The sequence below is a fragment of the Anguilla rostrata genome, chromosome 19, assembly GCF_018555375.3.
Source record: "Anguilla rostrata isolate EN2019 chromosome 19, ASM1855537v3, whole genome shotgun sequence".
NCBI lineage: Eukaryota > Metazoa > Chordata > Actinopteri > Anguilliformes > Anguillidae > Anguilla > Anguilla rostrata.
In genome coordinates this window covers 11,073,335-11,098,175 of record NC_057951.1, presented here as the reverse complement: position 1 = coordinate 11,098,175, position 24,841 = coordinate 11,073,335, and the positions used below count along the sequence as shown (strand labels likewise).

The window sequence follows — 24,841 nt, the reverse complement described above, 5'->3', positions numbered from 1 at the left end:
TAGTGAGAGCTGCTTTCTACTATTGATGAATCACCCTATTAACGGCTAGCGCTGAAACATCCGAGGCCTTGGGTATGTGCCTCTTCCATCACTGGTAGTACAGGGCTCCCGCCGCTCAAATTCCACAGGTTCTTTTCGTGGAGGACGCTTAAAGCGGAGCTGGCAATAGCGGGGACTGACTTCTCCTGGTCAGATGTAGCGAAAATCGCCTACTTTTCGCCCCCTGTTTTGCGCGGCTTCACTATGTACCACTGAGTGTTGACGATTGACGCGTTATTATGTCTTTTTAGAGATGCGTCAGAACATGATAATCTTTAGTAGCCTACCCCAAGTAAGAGATTTGAATCAAAAAGGTGTCAAGGACCATGGGTTAATTAGACTGGTCACAGCATGGCAGGTTTTACTGGGAAATTCCTTGTGCGTAAATTTAGCAGCGGCCCGTATACCCATTTTCTGGGTTGATTTAATTAACTATTAAATAGCCACAGAAGAATAAATGGCAACGAATCGACACCTTAAATCAATTCAAATGATTATTAAATGCACTCGATGGTCTGTATTTCCCCTTGAGTAGCCTAGAGATCTGCAAATTCAGAAACACTATAATTGAAATCCTGAGTACATCTTTCTATAGCAATGGTCATTGTAAGTGATTTTACCACCTCTCACACAAGACTCCAATTAAAGTGTCATTGAGTTGAGAAAGTATAACAAATTCAGGCGCTCCATAAACACTCGCGTTGTCTGCAATTGTGAATATAACCCAGCGACTGACTGCCACCGGAAAATTGTTTTAGTAACTGTAAGACCACGACAACCGCGGCGCGTCTTTGTTATTACAAGCAAGCGGTATTGTTGGCAGTAAACAAAGAAACACCCCATTAGAAGTATCAACTCTTGCCGGTCTGTCAACAAACCAAGGCTTTTAGGCACAAGCACCGAAGATAAAATCGAGCTCTTTTCCTTTAAGGCTGTCGCTTAGAATATGAAACGTGCGCTTTTGTATTTTGCTGTTCCATGTGATCGGATGGTTGAAAAATCAAAATAGGCTGTGCACGTGCTGAAAGGACAGCTCCCTCGCAGTCTAAACAGGGCTAATGATCATTTCCGCAATTTAAATAAACTAACAGAGACGTGTTTGGTATTGGTTTTTATTTCTATTCAAACACATTTCCACGAAAGCCAATTATTCTACACACACGTGAAAAATAACGGGCTTGTTGATAAGGAACAGCCTAAATAAAGCATATAGTTTATATAGTTGCAAGACCTGTTGAGGATACAAATACGCACGAAGTATAGACAAACAAGGTCATTTATTTCTCCTAAATGCTCAAAGATTGAGTTCTGTTGCCGAAAATAAATAGCCACCAACAGTTTATTATAATTATAATAATAATAATAATTATTATTATTATTATTGATAATATAATAATCTGCAACCTTGTGTGGACTAATGCAGCGTGAACAGAATCTTTGCCCGTCTGACGGCAGAGAGTCTGAATAAAGATGCATGCCAATGAGAGAAAGGGAAAAGGGCGTGCCCTTGGTGCTGTTTCAGGGGTGAGGAAGCAGATTTGAATAACGGGGAGAAATGTATTTCTTCCACGCTGAGCGGTTGATAATGGCGAAGCCCAAAGGGTAACAGCCTAAGGTGACATGTCAATAATGAGAAGATCTGTCTTGCCGTTTGACTTCATCTGTCTGGATGAGAAGCAGCGAAGAGCGGGGAGTCATAGAGGAAGCCAGCGCTGCACGTTCACGAGGAGCTCCTGGCTGAGATCATTCGCACCAGGAGAAACCAGAGGAACTCTGACAAGCAAGCAAGCTCCTTTCCCCACCCCCTTTAAATCACCAGCGACGATGCGCCTGCCTAGCAGCTTTGCAAAGCTTCTGGAGAGGGGTTCTCTTAATTGCATGTGACTTTTTTTGGACAATTTCGGATGGCTCGATGAATTTGGTGACCTACCTAAACAAAGAAAGCTGCTGTGCTTGTTGTTACTTCTGAAATACACAATACTTTTTATCGAGTCATGTCTTACCCAGAGCTATGGGCAAGATCGATGACAACGAGAGGATAATCCTCAACGTTGGGGGAACCAGGCACGAGACGTATCGGACCACGCTGAAGACTCTGCCAGGCACGCGACTGGCTCTTCTCGCCTCCGAGGCTGACACGGAGTCCGTGCTGGATCAGCTGCAACAAGTCCCCGGCTTTATCGAGTACAACCCGAAGAACAACGAATACTTTTTCGACCGCCACCCGGGCGTTTTCGCCTATGTCCTCAACTACTACAGGACCGGGAAACTTCACTGTCCGGCAGATGTCTGCGGTCCTCTCTTCGAAGAAGAGTTGTCTTTCTGGGGTATCGATGAGACCGACGTGGAGCCATGCTGCTGGATGACCTACCGGCAGCACCGGGATGCAGAAGAGGCGCTCGATGTGTTTGACATAAACGTGGACAATGGAGAGGGAGATGAGGACGAGATAGGTAAACGACTCGGTATAGAGGACGTGGTGTCATCCGATGGCAGTATCAGCCGCTGGAAAAAGTGGCAGCCAGTGATTTGGAATCTATTTGAAGACCCCTATTCATCCAGAGCCGCACGGGTAAGGCGCACCGTTGTGGATGGAAAGCGCCTTCACATATATGGAGAGCACCTGTTATTTGAGCATTTGAAAGTTGTCCTTTTGTTTATTTTCTTTGATTTATCTCATTACATTAAGAACTGATTGTCTTGGGAAATGCTGTCGGTCAATTTAAATTTCTACCACCGCTTCTGGTGTTTTTATGAAATATAACGCGAAGCTACAGTAGTATCAGATTATTCTGTGCCATTATCCACTAAGGAACATTTACCAAGCGCGCTCTCAAGAGCAAAACACGCGATGCGTGCCTTTGTTTTCTTTGAGGATCAGCCTTTGTGTTGGAGGCAACTATATTAGCAGAAGCTTACATTATTGGCCATGACACCGTTAAAAGCACTGACCTACAATATAAACTGTTAAAGTCAAATTTATCCCTGTTTGTATAAAGGAGTTAGGCACCCAGGCAGATGTGACGTCGCAGAAGGACGTCTAACTTGCTAAAATGAAATATCTGAAGCGAACATCAATTCACATTTAGGATTAATCGTTGTCATTCTTTATTTGATGAAATAAAAGCCAAAATATTGAAATTAAATAGATCGTGGTACTCTCATAAGGGAAGCAACGATTAACGGACCGTTCTCATTTCCTAAATTTAATCTGAGGTAATATGTCTATTAATAGTAGTATACAGAAAGTAAAACGGAGGTTGTTATGGAAACCTGTTTTGGAGGAGGCGTGTGACTGAAGGAGATGGGTTTTTTCTTTGAAACGACTCAAGGTGGTATTGGGAAATAAATGCACCGTTGGTAAATATTTATGCAGATCTCCGCGGTCAAGGGTTCCCTCCTTCTTAATCTTGTTCACTCTGGAGATTTACTGATAAATAGCACACATGTAAGTCATTACACCTGCACACGCACGTCCTTGTTGATTATTAAGAATATGTAGTTATTGGCGACACAGAGAGCAGATTGAGGGGTTTGGAATGGCCTACATACAGGATAATAATTTTCCAGCATTTATCTGTCAGCAATTAGTCATCAATAATCTTGCAAATTGACATTTTAGTCACATAAATGTGTGTGCGTGCATGTGTGTTTGTGTAAACAAGATTATGTGTGTGTGTGTGTGTGTGCATGTGTATTTGTAGGCATGTGTGTGTGTGTGTGCGTTATTGTGTGTGTGCGCACAAGTGTGTGTGTGTGTACGTGCGTGCACGCATGTGTATGTGTGTGTGTGTGTGTGAGAGAGCAGCGTGAGGTTGTGACTCTTTTCAGGGCACCCATTCATTCCCTGTGACTGCAAAGCCTGCTCTACCCAGCCTCCCCATTCAACACAAAGTTATTTATACACAGCCCATATAAACCTGCCTCCCCGGGGGGAGAGCAGTAATAACTTGTTTCAGGGGCAGCGTGTGCCTCACCTCTGGAAACCTGGCCCTGCAGCAGGCAGGCCTCGGCCTTCTGAAATGACCGGGCCAAACCCAGCGACATACTGTACATGCCTGCAGCACATCTGATACGGAAAGAGGGACCTGGGTTACTAAGCCCTTTGAGCACATCCAAAACCTGTTAGCACACACAGAACCCAATAACGCAACCAGTGATTGGTCATGGGGTTTGGTTTTGCACCAATCGTTGGCTGCGTTATTAGTTTTGCGTGCGCTAAAAGGATTTGCACGCGCTAAAGGTTAAAGTAAATCAAGCCCTGAATGCCTGTGGCGGACGGCTTGCCCTCTGTGCATTGCCAACCTTCAAGGACGATAAAGTTTCGGCGTTCGACCTCAGCCAATCGGGCTGAATGAGCGACCCTGATTGATTCCACCCATTCTGGGAGAGGAAGAAACGGAGCCCCATGGCATTGTATCCGAGTGTCGATGCGATCAATAATTAATCGCGTCTCTCGCCATCTAATCCCTGGCTTTGGCCAGAAACCTGCGTCTGTAACGAGCTGGGAATTGTAGTTCTGACCTTGCCCAGGTTCACAGGAGAAACACCTTGTTGGCATTGACACAGTGGGTATTTTTGGTACTCAGGCAGACTTCAGGAAGCTTGCTACCCACAAAAGGGTCTGCACAATGTTGCTGCTGTGTGGTTGAAAAAACATTCCAGTAACATTGTGAGAACATTCAATGTCCGCTGGGAGGGAACGCGTGCTCAGGAGGAGTTAAAATGGCCTCCTTCGTGCAGTGACCTGAAATCGCAACTTTGAAACTGCAACTGTGGAAAGAGTGTGTAGCGCGCCGCGCTTCACTGTCTGGCTCGTGAATGGCAATTCAATTTAGGGAGCAGGTTGCTGGGAACTCTGATTATTAAGCCTTCTCGAGTTATATCTGGGCGCCTGGCTGTTCTCCTGTATGCTGGTGATGCCGCCTTCCTCCCCAGATGTCCTTCTCAAACCCAGCACTCGCGAATCCTTCTTGGACAGGGTCTTAAGTTAGAATGGTGTGGAGTTATCCACAAATAAACTAAATTGCTCCTTTTGGCGATTGGGCCCGTCAGTCATGTGATACGGTGAGGGGCCTCATGCATAGCCAATGGACCTGCTCTGTCTCTCCCTGCCTTCCCGCTCTCCCGAGCCCCCCGCTCTCAGCTCTCTGCTCATCACCAGGCCTCAGTGCCGGGGCTCTGTGGTTGGCCTGCGGAGTTCCTCCTCCCTGCCGCAGCCGTGGGTCTCCGATGCCTCCGCCATCACAATGATAATCCTGACTGGCGCCGGCGAATAGAACTCTCGGTGACGCTTTGCTCGAACCCTTCGACCTGCGGCTGACACAACGCTGTCATGCGCGTGGCATAACGGCTGCCACAAGATGGCATAACAGACGATGTCGGTTTATGTCAACTGACATAAAACTGTCATCGCCTTTATTGGTGAACGTTACGGCAGTGACGTCTGTCATAACATTTGCTGATGACAGTTTGACAGTTTTATGTCGGTCGACTTAAACCGACACCGTCTGTTATTGCGTCTTCTGGCGGCTGTTACGTCCTGTGTGTGACAGCGTCACGCCAGCTTTGTGTCCAAGGGTTCGAGTGAAGTGCTGCCGAACTCTCATACTGTACCACTGACTCCTCTTGGCGAACTGGAGCTCTTATGCATCGACCACTGTCACTGCAAAAGATACTGTCTACCAGTGACTCCACCTGTGCTGTTTTGCGTCCTGCAGATAAAGGCAGAAGGCATTTGTTTATTTAGCTTGTTCTGGCGTGTGTTACGTGTAGGAAGTTGCTATGCTTTGCTCCTTAAAGGTTAATTTCACATTCGCAGTCAAACCAGCTGAGAGAATGAGCTCATCTGTGTGTTCTTGGTTTGGGGACTGGGGAGGTTCTGTTCTGGAGGCCATTTTGGCTCTGGTTTGCTGAATGGAGTTAGGGTTCTTCCGTAAAGGGTTAAGAGTTGAGTGAAACTCCTCCCGCCTCTACCCACTGAGTAGGCTCTGGGGAATTTGCCGTCTCACCACCGGCGAGTGCTGGGTTTGTCACTGTGTAATGGGAGATGCGTTTCAACCCTTTGCAGACAGGCAGCTGTTATTTAGACCCAGGCTTAATTATGCACCAGTGGAGTGCTCCACTGAAGCCTGCACATCCTCGCCTGGCGGAGGGTTCTGTCCCTGTTCTCCCTTTGTAAGTTCAAGTCTAATTACTGTCTTATTTCGGTCGTTCAGTACCGTGGGACTGAGAGATGGTAAATCATTCATTTTTTCAGGATCTGAGTGTCTCTTTTCTGACTCTGTTGGGTTTTGGCAGCACGCTGCACACGCTCTGCTTTCGCCGCTGGAGGGGTTAAACCGGCCGCCGTCTGCGTGTCTCTGCACGTTCAAAGATGCTGCCGCGGCGGGCTGCGCTTGTTGTCATAGCAACATTTCACTCGTGCTTTCCTGTTTTTCATTGATGGCCGCCTGGTCTATGAAATCATCTGATGTTGGGAACTTATTTAGCCGTGAACTATATAACCCTTGTATAGTACTGCGTACTTGATTTGTAGCGCATTTATATATAAAACACTTTATGATTCAAATTAAAACTAATGCACCGATCTAAATGACCAGATGCTTTTTAATGAAGCCTGGTGCCAGTTGGAGGAGTTTCAAACAAGGTTTGATTCATTGTGATTTCGTTTTTGCCGGCTGTCAAGGACAGGTCCAGGGTGCTCGTCAGTACCCATTGCAATGCAGAGCTGATCCAGATTTCAGACTGTCTCAGGTATCAGAATCAGAGATCAGAACTGCGGTGGCTGAAGAGGGGACCGTTCGCTGTGCGTCCCTGCCTCTGGTTGTGCGTCACAGCTGTGCTGCGGTGGTTACTCAGAGAGAAAGGGCTTAATTTAGTTTTCAGACATTATCTCAATCGAGCGACCGGCCTGCTGAATCATCTGGAGGTGTTCAGTGGCCAGTGGCTCCCTTTCTGTAGTCCGGTTTTCTCCCCACAGGGAGTTTTTTTTTTACCTCTTGTACTTGCTACTGAGGAGTTCTGGCCTGGTGTTTGCTCTGTTTGCTCTTTTTGCTCTGTCTCTCGTGTTGCTACTCTGTAAAGCATCTTTGTGGCAGCTCTCTGTAAGAAGCGCTATACAAATAAAATTGAATTGAATTGGAAATTGAGCACAGGGGCCCTTGGACTGGTCCTGATGGGCCTCAGACCCAGTCCCATTAATGGATCTGCAGTTTGTGGAGGGGTTGCTGCATTATTGATACGCTGTTCGCTCACAGAGACGGAGCACCTTCTGAGTATGGGGGACTTATTAAACGTGCGATTTTTCAAAATGATTCCCCAGCACGTTCGCTGCATTAAAACCCCATTAATAAAAGCCATTGTAAATTCATTACCTTTTAAAACTCCCTTCAGATCACGCGGGAGGCTGAACACACTAATCTTTGGACGATAACTGCTGCTGACGTAATTTAGTGCTACAGGTTTCCATATATTGAAGTGAGTGAATATTTTTATTCTATTATTATTTATTATAATTATTATTTATTTATTATAAAAGTTTTTATTGATGCTTTCCCAGTGAATTGTCTCATATTCACACATATTAACACAATGATGGTAGAGGTTCTAGCACCTGTTTCCTATGTCCATCATTCCTACTGTTGGTTCAATTGGTCTGAAATAAATTATTTAAAAAAACAAAAAAAGAAAATTTACTTTATGGAAATGAAATGGATTTCATTTATTCGAAGTCTTTGATAGAAAGCAGATGACAAATTTGACAGAGAGAGCAGACATCATGAAACAAAGATCATTTGGTTCTGATGACGGGGGGGGGGTGGATTTCAACATCTGACGAGCGCAGTCACTTCAACAGCACACAGGGAATTCATTTTTGAATAAACATTTCCCTCTTTAATTTTTTGCGGTCTTGTTTCAGCAAGTAGGATTGGGATAGAAAAACATGTCTGCCTGTCAATTTCAAGTGGATTAGAGGATGTAAAATAATTGTTTTGTGCCGTGAGAAGATGGATAATCTTGCGTAAAACACCATCTTCCCACCGCCTCCCCCTCCGCTCACAGTTTTACACGGGTGATGGATCTTTCTCTGCCCTCGTGAATTTCAAATCTTCTTACTGCTTATTACAATGCTATAAACACAGTCAACTGCAAAGTTCAAATTCAGATGACATTATCGGCTTGGCTGAATACTGTCAAAGGTAGTGAATACAGAGAAGTACAGGACACTTCACAAAAGACAAAATAACATAATTCAAATGAAAATTGTATATACACATCAAGGGGTGGAAAGAAGCGATGGCAAAGTGCGTGTTGCACATCACGTGACATTTCAGCAGAGAGATTGGCCTGTAGTTACAACTGGGAGTATTACCTGGGGGTAGAGCGTGCATCAGAGCTGGGGCCTACATAAGGGTGAATGCTCCTGCTAATTCCATTGTGTGTAGTTGTTGGGGGGGGGGGGCTCTCCCAGCAGTGCTGAACGATGCTGGCCTGTCAGGCTGCACATGTCCCGTGGTCACCCCTGAACGCCATCCCCTCTCCACCGGCGCAGAAGGCACGCACGCATCAGCGGCGGAGAGCAGGCGCTCCTCTCTGACGGGAAGCCCGTCTCCTGCAGACGAGGCCCCCGTCTCCCTCAGGCTGCTCGGCCTCCCCGCAGAGGCAGGCGGGGGGGGGGAGAGCGGTGACTCACCGTGGAGGAGCCGGAGGAGCCAGAGGGCCCTCAGAGCTGGACCACGTCCAGGGCTTTAATGCATTAAGCTCACCGTGTGAAGCGCGCGCCGTGGATACTCCACAGGGGCTGCTCAGGTCTTCCTCGCTGAAGTAGAGCAGGACGGGCTTTTCTCTGCGCTGGATTGATGGTAATGCGAGGCTGCGTGGCAGCCTGAGAAGGGGCACGAGATTGGATTGTTATCGATCGGGTGACTGCGTGGTTTCGACTGAATGAGCGCACAGGCGCCCCGCGTAACTGCGTTAAGTGAGCCGCAGATTGTTTGTTAAACCGTTTAACATGGCAGCTCCTTCGTGTTCAGAGCGTGCTCCTCTCCTGTGGGTTTACAGGTGAGCCAGTGTCAGGGAGTGGGGCATTTTCGGGGTTCTTTGTCCCCCAGGACCTACTGCGGTACCTTTAAAGTGGATTTTCTGACGTCCCCCTCGTCCACCATACCTGGGAATGGGGTCAGACTGGTGCAGCTGTATGATGTGGGTTTGTACTGTAGAGACCTGGCTATTATCAGTGGTGGATGCCCCCCCCCCCCACACCATTGTCATGCTCTAGTCTCATCCCTTTCCCCTCAGTAAAGGCGAGTCCCTGGGGAAAATGGAGGGGGGTGGGGGGGGGAGCCCAAAAACAGGAGGCTTGTGCACATGAGATAAATGAGGCGTTTCTGCCCGTAGTTTATTTCCTGGAGCCCCAGGCAGGCCAGAGGGCTGGAGCCGGTCTCTCTCCGGCAGAGCCCTGAGCACCGAGCCAGCCTTGCTGGTCCAGCTGTGTGGCACACTGCACTGCTTTTACTCCTGCCACTGTGTGCTAGACCCCCCCGCCCCCTCCGTTAGACTCCGCTCGTAGAGCACGTGTCCCCGAGCCAGAGGAAGCCTCTTCCTCCTCCGCGTTCCTCCTCCTGACAGCTGCCTCTGCCAGCCGAGCCCCGATGCTTTCCGCTCGCTGATGCTCTCAGGCAGCGCAGATGCACAGGCTGTCCTGGATGGGAGAGGTCACGGATCCCCCCCCCACCACCCCACACCCCCCCCACCTCACATATAAACTTCATCTTCCTTTATGTCTGATGTGTATGTGTGTGTGTGCTCGCAGCAGTACTTGTGTGGTGCGTCCATGCTGATGAAACAAGGATGGAGAGTGTGGGGGGGGGTGTCGGACCATTTATAACTGGCAGTCCAGTCCTGTCTGTTGACTGAGCGATGATAAGATCAGATTTTATTCGCTAAGATGTTTGTTTTGAGATAGTAGAAAGGACAGTAGTCCTAGAGAATTCCCTTGGCGCATCCACACACGCAAGTACACACATGTACGCACGTGCGTACACACACACACACACACACACACCTGCAGTTTGAAGGAGGGAAGGAATAGTTGATTATGGCCTCAACCATGTGCCGTGCAAGACCGACACTGTTGTTTATTGACAGTTTTGAAAGAAGAATAAAAAGGAGGCTCATTCTGGGAGTAACTGTGTGGCAGCCAACCATTTTATACACTGGTACTGTACCACAGACCAAGAAGCTGAAGTCTAATTACAATAGTATTTCTGATGAGATTTTTTTTCTTTGGACATTTTCACTTTTACCTTTTAACCTTATGTGATTCAGTAGTGAACACCAGTAGCATTTCATACTGTAGCTTGGCATAATGTTTCTGTGATACGTTCAATACTCTGCTCTGATTTTTATTTTTGGCTGAAAATTAATCTTCATGTTTCCAAGAATCCTAGAGCCTGGAGCTATGCTGTTCTGTTCTGCAGGGCCTTGTACCGCACAGGGTTTTTATGCAAACGAAGGGATAAGTTAATATTTCATATGTTAATTGGCCAACAAGATTTTTTTTTGCTTTGTGAAATGTGTGAGTCACATCCGAACTGAATCTGAATATTTTTAAACTCAGTCTGATGCGGTGGCATTCTCGCAAACGAAAATCTTTCCCCCTACTGCGCTGTTTAACGGTTTATGCAAAAATCTTTACGAATTCACATAGTACACGGTACAGATGAGTAACATGCAAAACAACATAGCAGATGAGAGCCATTTGGGTGGCGGGAAGGGGGGTGGGTATTCTGCTTTTTAGTGATTGAGCGACGATACGAAGCATCTGAATCAACAATGGGCAAAGAACACAAACCAGTTTTTTCATTTTTCGGAGTTTGAGCTCATTTGGAGTTGCGTGGCGGGGGTCTGGGAGACCCGGCCTTGGGAGTTCTGGGCGCTTCTGTGCCTTGAGAGCCGGCACGCCCGTGCTCTTTGTTCACACGAGCCGAACGATGGCGGAGGCAGAGCAGAATCGGGGAGGCCTCGCCACGCTAGAAGAGATGTTTCCCCTCCGGCTGCTGGGTGACGGCGGCCCCTTTGGGCCTGCGCGGCGGCAAAGCCTAATCTCGAAACGTTTATCGTGTTTCGGCAGAAACCGGCGTTCTCCAGCGCGCGAAGACAAGACAGATGCGACGGCTTTTGACGGTGAATAATTACGGGAAGAGAGCCGCGGCTGCATGCTAACGGGCTCTGTTCTGCTGCAGAAACGTGCGCATGACGAAGTGTGGAAGAGTTAGGCTGCATGCTAACGGGCTCTGATCTGCTGCAGAAACGTGCGCGTGATGAAGTGTGGAAGAGTCAGGCAGCTGGGCTTTCACTTCCTAGATAGAACATCACAGTGTTGCCTGTGCACACGGTACTTGCTAATTGCTGCAGGAAATGGGCAGCTGTTTAAAAATATACCTGTATAATGTTGTGTTGTTATTTTGTGCTTGTTGCTTGCTTTTGGGGATGTGAGTCCCTGCAGACAAGAAGGGTAATGAGGTTTTTTGTAACGATGTCTAAAAGGAAAAAACTCACAGGAAACATAACAGCAATGTGGTCTTCTTTTATAGGCCAGTTTGTCTGTATCACCCTTAACAAACACCTGATTTACAAACAAGCCGTAATTAATGGAAGTGCGTCTCCATGCGATGGAAGAACTGCCGTTGGTGAAGACTGAATGGAGGCGTGAGTCACCGGTAATCAAAGTAGCAATCAGATTTCCCGCTGGCTGATCAGCGGAGTCTTGGCATGTCCAACGAGCGTAATTACTCCTGTTTGAAATACTGCCACCCGGTAACGATTTTAAATATGAATATATCAGAGCGTATGGCTGAAATGCTCAAACACTGCATAGTGCCCCATGTAACTGTGTGTGTGTGTGTGTGTCTGTTTACATGTTCAAATATACAACATACTCTGCATGTATTAATCCACAGGCCTTGGCAGCAGCTGCCAACCATAGCAGGAGGACAGATCTTCTGAGATCGTTTGGCAACTGTCACTGAAGAGGGGAGTCCCACAGCGATATAGGGACAGTATTATAGACCCCCCACCCCTGGCCTCTCCCCTCCCATTGACCCTGCGTGACTGCATAACTCCTCCCCCTCTGTCCCTCTTATGACTCACCAGTGGGTCCTTGACTCACTGTTTTTTGGAATCGCCGTCCTCCATAATTTGTCCACTGTTTATCTGTGCATCATCCGCTGGAGGAGTCAGATGAGGGGGGGCACCACTGCCGTCTCCTGAGCGGGGTGGGGGGGTGTCGCAGGGTGGGCGGCGGGGGGTGTGAGGGGGAGAGTGGGGGGGGTGGTGGGGTGCAGAGTGGGCGGGGCGTTCTGTTCTGCGATTTCCTCCAATGGCGTCGCTCCTTTCCGGCGCCACGGCTGACCTTGAACAGCTTCCACCGGGGACGGGTTTGTAAATTGTTAACGCGCGCGATGGTAATTCACGCCCACGCAGCCCGGCCGCGTTCCTCCGGCCCGGCGCTGAAACGAGACGGGGGGGCACCAGGAGCCGCAGGAGCCCGAGACGCGTGGCGGGTAAACTCCGGGGTGCGAATTCAATTCCGCCAGACGAGGCGGAATAAAGCTCCCTTTCAGCCCAGCCAAACGAAACCCAGCCTCGCTGCTCTTTGTTTTCTGTTCCCTCGGTTTTTTATCCGGGGAAATGTTTTTTTGAGAGGTGTATCCACGGATGGAATCTTTTTCTTTGAAAAGTAAAATGGGAAAATCAATAATAATAATGATAATAATAATAATAATAATAATAATAATAATAAAAAATAAAACACAACCGCGGGTGAGAACCGAAACGGAAGTGAGTGTGTGTATTTGTGCCGCTGCGGTTGCGCTGTGGATTCGGGGTCTCAGATCAGTAGACCGGCGCAGCATTGGCCCCTCAGGGCCCAGAGACTGGTAGGCGGACGAGGCTGAACCACAGCTGCACTTTTCGTGGAGGCTGTCTGGTTCTGTGCACTGTATCAATCATCAGAATGAGTCCAGACTCAATGCGAAGGCTGGGAGCCGGAGAAGCCCCCCCCCAGTCTCATGGCTGTAAATAGACCGGGGAATACCTCCACAGGCCTGTGTGATATCTTCACCATCAATACGCGGGCCTGCTGCATTACATTGCGCCTACATTTAGGGCGCTTAGCAGAAGCTTTTATCATGAGTCACTTTAAGGAAATGTACACGATCTGTTTATGCAGCTAGATGTTCACTGAAGCCCTGTTTGGGTTAAGTACCTTACTCAGGGGCGTGCGGGCTGTGCCCCCACTCGGGAATCACACCTGCAACCTTTGAGTTAAAAGCACTGTTCCCTATCTATTATACTACACTGCTGGCTGTTGACTATTAATCAGTAATGGAAGAGTATGCTTTTCTGGTTTGATTGCAGATGTGTTATGGTCTTGTTCCACAGGCTCAGTTTTGCCATGAAGGTTGTTTTGAAATTTAAAAGCAGAACGCCAGCTCTGCTGTGTGAGAAATTTACCCAGCATTCAAAAGGGTTTATCTTAACACGAGTGCTCCTAGCTTTTAACGCTCACTGGATCATTACATTCCACAAGTCGCAGATGCATTCTAAAGTAAACACGGAAGGTGTGTGTGTGTGTGTGTGTGTGTGTGTATTGGGAGGAGGAGGAGGGGGGGATTAAAAACAATTTGGAGGCCTTGGCTACCAGGGCATGGTGATCTGAAATGAAATTTGCATGCAGAAATGGAGCTTTCCAAACAGCAGGGCTTCAGAGGGCGTGGCTTGTCTGAAAAAGCAGACTGTGTCCTCCTGTCTGAATGAATAAACACGTCTGACCTGAGGAGACTTAGCATTCCCGCTGAGTCTCAATCAGGGCTTTTATTAAAATTATATAACCATAGTTAAGGGAAGGGGAGGAGGAGGAACCATTTTGGGGCGAGGGGAAGCTTTTGGGGGAACCATTTTGGAGTGAGGGGTAGCTTTTGGGGGAACCATTTTGAGGTGAAGGGAAGCTTTGGGGGGAGCTTTTTCTTAGCAAATGTTCTTAGCAAATTAAGTTTGCCGTTCACTGAACCCACCTAGCCAGGATTGTGAAAGAAGAAAAAGAAAAAGAAAAAAGGCAGCTGTCACAAAGAATTAGGAGTTTAATTGAAGGACTGATGGAGACTGCCAGAGTCAGGCCCTGTCAGGAGCCTGACAGCGCCAGCAGCGCAGGCACTGCACGTGAGAGGGAGGAAAACACATCTTCTACCCAATGACAGACGAACTCGGACCTCTGGGGCTATTAGAAAATGCTTCAGACGTGATTATAATCCCACGAGGTCACGCTGAAAGCAGGACCCGGGAAAGTGCTTTTGCAGGGAAATTTCCTGTGATTCGTTTTAGCAGGGGTCGCTCTGCAGTGGCTGAAGTAGCTCTCAGAAACCTGGGTGATGGCATCGCTTTTCTTTTTGCTTTTTAACTCGGGTAAAGCCTCACTGATGCTCTGCCATCGGTTTTCGTAAAGCGTTGATTTATGCTGTTAAACCCGCACACACACACACACACACACATGCGCTCACACAACCTCCGCAGACAATTGTATTAGTCTGTGGTAACTGATACTCTGAATAGCTGTTCCATTAGAAGTCACTTGAACTCAGAGGTTGAGTATACCTGTTGTTAGAGACACTCTATTGTGGTAATCTACAGAAGCACATAAGTGGCCCTAGAAACAATGTGGAGGATTTTTTTAACATCTCTGCCTGTGAGGTACCTGCTCCTTCATGCCATGAATGCTCATTACAGCTGCAGTCAAGTGTCACCCCTCCTGTAAGATTTAGGATGATGCTCGATGCCTGTCTTTTGGACTATTGATTATGTGATTTGTTGATGTTGATGATGATGATGATGATGATGATGATGATGATGATGATGATGATGATTTTCATACAGGCTGTGTAAACTCTCGGTGTGCTGCGGCCCTGTCATGTCTGCTCTTGATGTTCCTGGAGGGGGCGCTTCTGCTCAATTATACATGCTGACCTAACTCACGGGGGGGCCACGTGACCACAGAGCGGGCGGGGCGGCGGGGGGCGGCGGGGTGGTGGCGGGGGAGGGGCAGGTATAGATGTGAGCACTCTCTCTTTGATCTGTCTTTACATCCTCCTGCCTCATTGTATTAAATGAATTATAAATGTGGCTAACCTGATCAGGTCAGCACTATGCACACACTCACCCAGAGCTGCTCTTAGCTCGGGTTCTATCTATAGCCAGTTTGGTTTGAGGATAAAAAAGCCTTTTGACATTTAGGGGGGAAATAGTTTATTGATGCCCCCCCCCCCCACAGAGAAGTTAGTCATATGGGTGGAAGAAATCTGCTTTGTCCTGAAGAACACAGGGATGAGATGAGATTGTCTGAATAATGCTTTAAAAACCCCTGGACAGGAGAGAAGGTTGACCTCTGTCTCTCTCTGGTGTGCGCTACAGTGCTAATTTTGCATGGCTGGCCTGTCACGTAGATGATGAGTTGCAGTTTTTCCGGAGTGATGAGCTGTCTCGGTGTTGTTTAAAAGCACACAGAAGACCTACCTGATAAGGCTGGGGACTGATCTGCGTGGTGACTGTGCAGAGTTATTATTAAACAGTCATTTGGCGTGTAAAACATTTTTTATTTCTGGGGAAGGTCCCTGCCTTCTTAAAATGAGTTTGGGCTGCTGTGTCTCTCCAAGCAAAACAGGAAAGAAAAAGCCTCAGTTGTTTTGTCCTCTCGTTGCCAAGGTGACCCACTTGCTTCCCTAGAAGGAAGTTTTGTCTTATAAGGTATCAGCTGGTTGCCTTAGATATAAAAAAAAAACATTTTTTAATAGTGGATAATGTGAAGTATGTGACCCCATGGCCAATATGAGACCGGCCCATACAGAGGGGGGGTCTATTCCAGAGACCCCCAGTCCACAGTTTATGGTTCTTGGAAGTGGTTTTTTTGGACAGCAGAAGCATTCCTCTGGGACCAGGGCCCCAGTGGCAGGGATATGAGGCTCCAGGGCCGCGGAGCCTCCGGACGGACGCTCAGCTCTGGCTGCGTGTCACAGCAGCCCTGGCCTGGCATAACAGAGCCTGTAAAAGAGCCCGCTTTCAGCAGCTGCTCCTTTGACCTTTCAAAGCAGAGGTGGCAACCGGGAAAGTATACAACCGTACGTGCTGAGAGTAACGCCAGCAGCAGTAAGAATGATAACACTAATAATAGTGTAGTCACAGTCACTCCCCGTACGGAAACAGCAAGGCATACTCATAGGTCATCCTGCTGCAGTGCTGTGGGGCAGTATTTTGTATGGCTTGCAGTTGTTGTCTGAAGCGTATTGTGAAAATTGCTGTGAAATGCGCTATATAAATGAAATTTGATTGATTGATTGATTGATTGATTGTCTTCTCAAAATCAGTTCCTAGGCCTTGTGCATGCCCTTTCTGTTATATTGTGAAATGCAAAATGCCAGTCTTGCGGTGGTTTGGTGTTCCCATTGGCGGGCTGCTTCCTCCGCAGTGGTCCCTGTTCTGCCGGCCAGGCCCGATCGATCTGTGAGTGAGTGGGAGGAGCTTCAGCACGCTCCGTACCTGGCGCAGGTGTCTGTTGAGCGCTGTGAGAGAGCCTTAGCGCACGCAAGCCGGTGTGATGCCTTAGATCAGCACAGTGCTGATTGGTCCAGATTGCTTGGCCTCTACCTGTCTCTGCACTGCCCTGTCTCCAGGCTGGCCGGGGCTGCATCGCCTCTCTGTGAGCTTCCTCTGCCTCTCTGTGAGCTTCCTCTGCCTCAGGATGCTAAGCCCGACAGCCACAGCTTGGCTTTAAAACAGAGCAAAATGGACACCAGCTTCAGTCTGGCAGGCTGGGATCTAGAATAAGCACAGAGGAGAGACAGAGCTTAAAATGTGTGTATGACAGAATCACAAACAACACCTCGAACCAGGGAGAGTTGTTTAGATGTGAAAGCACTCGTCCTAGGGTGTTATTTTCAAACGGTGGTTTCATTTTATTTAAATAGATTATGTAGATGTAAATAATGACGGGAATCTAGGATCTGTTTCTGCATGAAACACAGTACGTTACTATAGAGCTGTATGTAGATAAAAGGACTATTTTTAAAAGGCGATTCTAAGAGACGAAATTGCTTACTTTTTTATAAACAGATAAAATAAACAGTATAGTTCACATACAGTCCCAAAGAGTAGTGCTCATTAGACAAGCTCGCTCATCACATTTGCTTCCTGTCATTCCTGATGTACTGAGTAAAGATACAGACAGCTTCACATTCGGTTCATCCCTAGCGTCGTCTGAATGTTACGGGGGTCGTAAATCGACCTTTGACCTTGTCAGTTTGGCGAGGTTCTTGGAAAGGTCCTCGCGCGGCTGCGCCAGTTTCCTGCACGCCCTGTTGCGCCGCGCGGCGGCTTCCTGGAAGAAGGGCTCGCGCCCGGAGGAAGGAGACGGTGTTAAATGTCCTGACTTCCTGAAGGTCCCAGGGAGCGCGGCGCCTCCGCGTTAACGAGCAGAAATGGGATTACCTCCGCGCCCGGGAGACCACAGGCCTGGGGAGACGGACCGCCACCGTGGTCGCCATGGTCACCATTCCGACCGGCCCGGCCTCATGACTCATAATGCAGTGAGCAGACAGCGCTGAGGTGGGGGGGGGGGGGAGGCTGGAAGGCAGGCTCGCATTCAGAAAAACCTCAGACTGACCGAAGGATCTTGGACATGGTCCTTGTTTTTTTGGACATCCGGAGGAATGTCAGTGAGTCAGCTTTTGAGATGCCTCTCCTCAGGATGTGAAACATGAGGAGCTGTGCGCCTGCCCTGAACACCTGAGACTTCCTCTTGGCCCAGCCGAGGACCTCGGGTCTTTGATGGCATCCCAGTGATGGCACTTTTGCTTCAGTAATGGCATGGCCAGGGTTTCCACATATACCAGTAATACGTCAGCTTCTTCCTCATCCTATTTGCAGAGCATCATTATGGCTCTGTGTATATATATATATATATATATAGTGTATATATAGAGCATTTCCTGTTATAATAATATTGTGTTTTCTAATGCAAGACTTCCTGTCAGCAACCGGTTCTTATAGTATTTAGTAATTGACTGCCTGAGTAAAATTCAGTCAGATGTACTGGTGACATAACCCCTCTCTCTGATTATACACAGCTGCCTTTAGGAAAGCCTGATATTATTTTTGCTTGTTTTGCGGCGTTAGTTTGATACCTACGCAGATTTACGCCTGAGCACGGGCGAGGTAATTGGCAAAATGATTGCGTAATTACAGGGTGTGAGTAATTGCACATAATAACGACAGGTGTTGCCAGATTGGTTGCTAGCATGTGCAGTGCCAGCGTGGTGTGCCTGTGTAAAAACAGGCTCCCTGAATGCCCCCACATCCCCGACAGGTTGGGGACTGGGCCGGGGCCAATCGGTGCTGTTGATTTCCGTTATCTCACAGAGGTCATGTGACGCGCGTGTTGACCGTGGCTGTGGTGTGACAGGAGTCCGGCGCTACGCTTAATGTCTGCCTGGTTGGGCGGCCCGTGGCAGGGCCGGCTCGTTTTGGCATTGGCTCACCCCTAGACTCATTCTGTCCCAGTTTTACCACCGTCATGCGGTTCGGTTCTTTCCCTCCCTCTTTTATCTCTCTCTATCTCTCTCACTCACTCCCTCCCTCTCTTCCTCTTTTTCATCTTTCCCTCCCTCTTTTATCTCTCTATCTCACTCCCTCTCTTCCTCTTTTTCATCTTTCCCTCCATCTCTCTTCCCGTTTCTTTCTCCCTCTTTCTCTTTTTTCTTTGGGAGAATGTGACCTTGTGCCGGGTGGGACAGGCAGAGGAACGGGCGCGGTGTGTTTAGGGATCTGGCAGCGCTGGAGCGTTTTGGGTGATTTATTTCCCCCGTTTATTTGGGGAAACCGTTCGGGGCGCGCCGGGGGATCTGGAGAGAGATGGCCGCGCGCCTTGATTACAGAGGGAGGGATTTAGCAGCAGAGACAAGGGCACAGTCAGGCCGGGGTACTTTTTTACTTTCTTCTTTTTTTAACTTAAACGACGTCCCACAGGGGACAGCGCGAGCGCCTCTTGGTGACTAATGCGGCGGTGTTTGGGAGATGGGACGCGGCCTCTGTGAGACTGCGGGGCTCTGTGGAGGCTCTGCCTGGGCGGGGACACTCATGCGTCCCATCGCACCAGCGGATTAAATGAACTGTTACAAACCTGCCAGCTAAGTTTCTCCCTGAGTTTCGGTCCACTGCTCTGTGTCTGTTAGAGCCTGCGGCCTGGCTCTTTCTCCACAGCGTACACACGCACACTGACAGACTAACGCACGCGGTACTGTGTGCCACTTCTACAGCTGACAAAGCGCTACTTGGCCACACACCACTGACAGACTAAGCACCGGTACTGTGTGACGCATACACCGACGACTGCCTACCCTGCTTTATCACACGTGCAACGTTACACACATGTTTCATCTGCGTGTACGCGCTTCCTAATGGCTGCCTGTCTGTGATCGCCCGTCAGACCTGTCCACGCGATGAAAAGGAGCGATTGTGCAGCAGGCTTAATTTGTCTGGTCGTCGAGTACATTTCTGTATCTAATAACCCAGTGTACATTTATACCCACATGTATGTAATCTAATCATGTAATAAGACATATACATGCACACGGTTGCCTGCTGAGTGTAATGCACTGCGGTGTTAGCGGGCTGCTTAATTCTGCGGCTGATAAGCTGGAATTGGGTTAATTGCATTCCGGGCCCCCCTCTGCCGTAGGTTTAGCCTGGGAACCGTGATATAGTGGGGGGGGGGGGAGATGAATGACTACAGACCCGCCGGTCCCCATAAGTCAACCCCCGCGATCCATCATCAGACCCTGGCTTTTAATACCGTAATAAAAATGGAAATGCTCTTATCATCCATATTCATTTCTGGCAAATTGCTTCCGATTCACGCGCGGAAAAGAAAAAAAAAAAAAAGCACGCGGTGAATGATTCAGGTCGTTTCCGTCGCCGTTGGAGAGCGTGTGGCGGTAGAGAAGATGGAAATAAAAACGGAGCGCGTTGAGAAGCGGCACAAAGCGGCCCGGTGCCGGAGCTCTGATAGGCTGCACAGCTTTCTGATGCGGGCTGCGGACTGTGAACGCCCGGGGAAAATCACCCGGCCCGCTGGAGCCGTGCGAAACGTGCCCGACGGATGTTCCCTCGCTCCCGATTCCGATTCGGCCTGGGTAATGAGATCGGGCTGAAATGAGCAGCATGCACCTTAATTCAGGCTGAAATTGGGGGGGGGGGGGGGGCAGCGCGTGTCATTTCAGAATGAAACGAACCAGAATGAGTCTGGCGTTTCTGGGACGGGGCACGGCGGGAACCTTCGCCCACGGGCGTTTTTTTCCCCCTCCATCGCAGAGACACAGCCTTTTTAAAAAAGGGGTTCATGTTGTACAGGGAAGAACTCTGTTTTCAAAAGGACGTTTTCAATCATTTACACTGCGCGCTGGGGCGGGTGACAGTGTTTGGGCTGTCTGTGAAGTGCTGGTGTCTGGGGCCCTGCTTCTGCGCTGGAGTTATAGACTCTGGGACGATACTGGGAGGATGTGACCGTCTCTCACTGTCACTGGCCTCAGTATCTATGCCTCGGATAAACCATCTGCTGCTTCTGCTTTTTCATGCTTTCAGATATATGAGTCAGCTGAGGAGCGCTGTGACATGCATCAGCAGAAATAAAGTGCGCTTCTTCTGTTTATATTTAGATGGCGCGCGGCTCGCCGGCCGCTTTGACTGCGCTGCATAAACATGTCTGCCAGAGACCTTTGAGATTCGGAGATTGAGAGACTGGAAGACTTCAGAGAAATGAAGAGTGTACAGTCCAGACCGTTTATCACCGCTGAGTCTCTCGTGCTTAGCAAGCAAACAATGTTATTGCTCTGTTGAGCACTTTATCAAGCCATGTGTTTTTTTGCTTACATAATTTGTCATAGACATGTTTGTATTAGTGGGAATAGTGCACAATTCAAAGCATATATCAGATTATTACATTTAATTCTGAATATGAATGTGAATATGGATATGCTCACAGTTGGATTATGGATGCTCATAGTGTGATTATGAATGCTCACAGCATGATAACGAAGTATAATAAGGAATGATACAGTATGGTAATGAATGGTAACGGTTTGATTATGAATGTTCACTGCACATATTAAAATATGTGTTAAAAAATAATTCTCCAAAATGGAGGCTTATTTCCTAACTGAGGAAAGACAATGGAGGAGAGAGCGGTCAGAAAGTTTCTCTGCTGTTTACCTGCTGAGGGACGTCTCCCATGGCAACATCTTTCATACTTGCTCTACCTGTTAGTTTCCATTTCCTGTATCACAGAAAGGACCACATCGCTCCTGACATTAGTAACTCTTAGTAACGCACGCAGCAGCCACAAAGCCAATGAAAAGTGGCCGTGTTTTGAATCTGTGTTAGCGTGCCTATCTATCAGTCTGGAGCACCTTGGGCGATTCACATCCAGCAGGGTACTCGCAAACAATATCTCAAGGAGGTCACATGACCGCCCCGCATCGGCAGAGCAATCAAACTCTGTTTGTGTTTGCATCTCTGGTGTATTGTCGGCACGTTCGCACAGGCGGAATACCAATTGGGGGGTGGGGGGGTGAGGGAGAAGAACTGAGAGAAGTGGTAACTGTGGCAACAAGGTTGTTAGGATGTAGGGATGGATTTTCCGTCGCGCAAGTGATATATCTGGGAATTCCATTCCATTACATTACATTTATTTGGCAGACGCTAGCATGGAGCGTGGCTGTTGGCTTCTGCTGGAGGGAGCTGAGCTGCTCCTGGACTTCTGCCCGGACTTCTGGCCCAGGATGTGATGTCATCGAGAGAGGCTGGTTTCTCCAAAAACCCAGTGGGACTGGATGCCTCTCTAATAACCATGGCTGCAGTGGAGTCCTTCTGAAAAAAATAACAGGAAATGGGGTTGAGACAACTTCCTGTGAATAAAGAGGAATAACACCAGAATTCCTGGTTTTTTCAAGAGCAGCAAGTATAGTAAACTCAAACCCCAGGTGTCACTTCCTGCTGTGAGGAATTGTTCCCTGGTTCCAAAGCTTATTACAGAAAACTTGCTGCCCTGTTCCTTTACCACATGTGAGCTAAAAGCTCTCCAGATCCGTGCTGAAATGACAGAATTGACACAAAGTAAAGATGTTTCACTTCTGTGAGGCACGACTGCAGAAGTGATGCCCCCCTGTGAAGATTCCAGCTTGTCGGGAGGAAAGTAAATCAAACCGTCTGTGATGTTCAGTGATTCAAAATTGGGAACGGCAAACAGCGCTTTGTCTTAAAAGCACAGAGCCGTCAAACTGGCAGAGGGGAGTTTTTTTGGGGGATTGTTTTTGGAGTTCTGACCTCAGCAGCCAATGGAAATGACTGAATTACGGTGTGGATTGCTGAAGAATGCGCAGTTGTGATGAGGTCGTCTGAATGTTATTGGGCCGTCGCACGCAGCGACGCACAGGAAATGCCTTCAGGATAAGGAGGAAAACATCGCCAGCCGTTAGTCCCGTTCGTCTCCACCCCCGTCAACGATGTTATTCCTGTTCCTCTGATCTGACAGCTGCGGGTTTCAGATTCCCCTCCGCCAGCACCGCCACCGCATGCATCTCTTTTATGCATCATAAAAAGGCAAATTCCCTCCTTTCTCATTGGCTGAGCGGACGCAGAGAGAAAGGGGGAGTTGTCACACCTGTCCTCGCTGGCAGATTGCATTTTATGACGACTCAAGAAAGCCCTGGAACTTTGCATCGCCATGGCAACAGCCCGGTCCCTCCTCTTGCGATGGCGAGTCCTAAGACACGTCAGGAGGGGCGAAAGGTGATTAAAATAAGACGTGAGGCTCTCGCTGTCACATTCACACCGGCAGTGTTATGGGATGCCCCTCCCCCCCCCCCCAACGGTGTTCATCTCAGGATGATAATGGAAAGGCAGTTCCTGTGATTTGGCTTTTTACACTGAATACGTTTACCTTGCCAGTGCTGTCTTCCGTGTGTTGTTCAGCTTCTCAGTGCAAACCAAATGATAAATGAAAGAGACTACAGTATGCATCACATAACATAATGAGTTTTTTGGCTGAGAGGAAGTCATGTTTTAAAATGACTGAAGAGTTTATAGAGTTTAAGGATGAGATTTGACTGTGAACACAGAACGACAGATTTCATCCTCGTGGATGTGTACACATTATTTTTGTTCGACCAGGCCTTAAAGATCCTTCATGATTGGCACTGGACAACTTTTAGTTGACCTGTTGCTGATTTAGGAGACAAATGTCACAACCCCTTCCATTATAGTCCATCTGCCGTCAGTTATGCAAGTGACTCCACAGGCATTGGTGGCCATTTTTTCATTTGGCACAGCTGATCAGTAGACATTAGTATTTGTGTTTGTGTGTGTGTGTGTGTGTCTATGTCTGTGTCTGTGTCTGTCTGCCTATTGGTGAAAGGGAGAGCGCAGAGAGCGAGAGAGACAAAATCCATAAAAGTTTGATGGTGTTTGGAAGTTTATTTTTTATTCATTTAGCCAAACACTGTAATTGCATGAATTTTTAAATTGACATTAATATATTCATGCATGTTGAAAGCCTTGGGAAGGCTTTGCAAGATGTGTCAGAGTAAATGGTGTAGAAACTGGAGGGGGGGGGGGGGGGGTAAATAATATTTTATTACCAGAATAAAATGAACACTTGATGCATTATGTTATGAATTGAAATATGGTCCAGTGGGGCTGGTCAGTGTGGGTTTATTTCCCTGGAAAATAAACTGTTCTTTGACATATTCTGCTTTGGATTAAAAACATTCCCCCTGAACAGGGTTATTAAATCAATTTATGGAGCCCACGGGCAGCTCCTGCCGCCGGTGACGTTACGCAACCTCTCCGCGTCTTCGCCGGTGCGTGGCTCCGTGAGCCCGATAGCGCTGTTCGAGCCTGTTAGCCACCACGCGGCTCTGTGAGCCCGATAGCACTGTCCGAGCCTATTAGCCGCCGCACGGCTCTGTGAGCCCGATAGCGCTGTCCGAGCCTATTAGCCGCCGCACGGCTCTGTGAGCCCGATAGCGCTGTCCGAGCCTATTAGCCGTCGCGCGGCTCTGTGAGCCCGATAGCGCTGTCCGAGCCTATTAGCCGCCGCTGGCCGTAATGAGCCGCCATCCGGAGAAAAAGCGAGGCGTCCAGAAGCCGCGCGCGGAGTTCGTTAAAACGGCGGACCTGCTTCCCTCAGATTGGCGGAGCGACGCGTTCGCTAAAATAGCAGCGGCGGCGATGGCGGCGGCGCCAGAGACAGCGTCCCCTTCTGATCTGAGCCGTGGGTGTTGACGACGGCTCAAAGGAAACATGGACGCAGCGGGAAACGGAGAGAGACAGACAGAGAGAGAGAGAGAGAGACAGAGAGACAGACAGACAGACATACAGACAGACAGACAGAGAAACAGAGAGAAATGGAGAGAGAGAGAGAGAGAGAGAGAGAGCATGTCTGCAGTTCCTCTCTTTTTGTCAAAAGATTCACAAGCGTTTGAAGCATAGTCATGGACTGATCACTCGCTGGCAACTGTCGTGCTCCATAACCATCTCAAAGCCATCGCTGTGCAATATGATTTGTGAAGGCGATGGTGTAGGTGTATGTGTAAGCTTACAGCTTTGTGATAAATCATCTGTTTCCTCCACTGCCCTGTTGTATAGTATTATGACCAGCATGTGTGTCACTTGGAAATTGAATGACTTTCATCATTGA

At 48.3% G+C, this 24,841-nt stretch overlaps 1 protein-coding gene across 3 annotated transcripts in view; it reads left to right on the top strand.

Moving 5' to 3' along the window:
* The first annotated feature begins 1,523 nt into the window (after nt 1–1,523).
* The window catches only part of LOC135245689 (potassium voltage-gated channel subfamily C member 2-like), a 42,107-nt gene continuing 18,789 nt past the window's right edge, over nt 1,524–24,841 (top strand). For 2 of the 3 annotated variants that reach the window (XM_064318918.1, XM_064318916.1), the window contains exon 1: nt 1,524–2,611. In XM_064318918.1, the coding sequence (XP_064174988.1) occupies nt 2,051–2,611 (561 nt within the window). In that variant the 5' untranslated portion in view covers nt 1,524–2,050. The remainder of the gene's footprint in view (nt 2,612–24,841) is intronic. The other variant, XM_064318917.1, reaches the window with a different exon arrangement.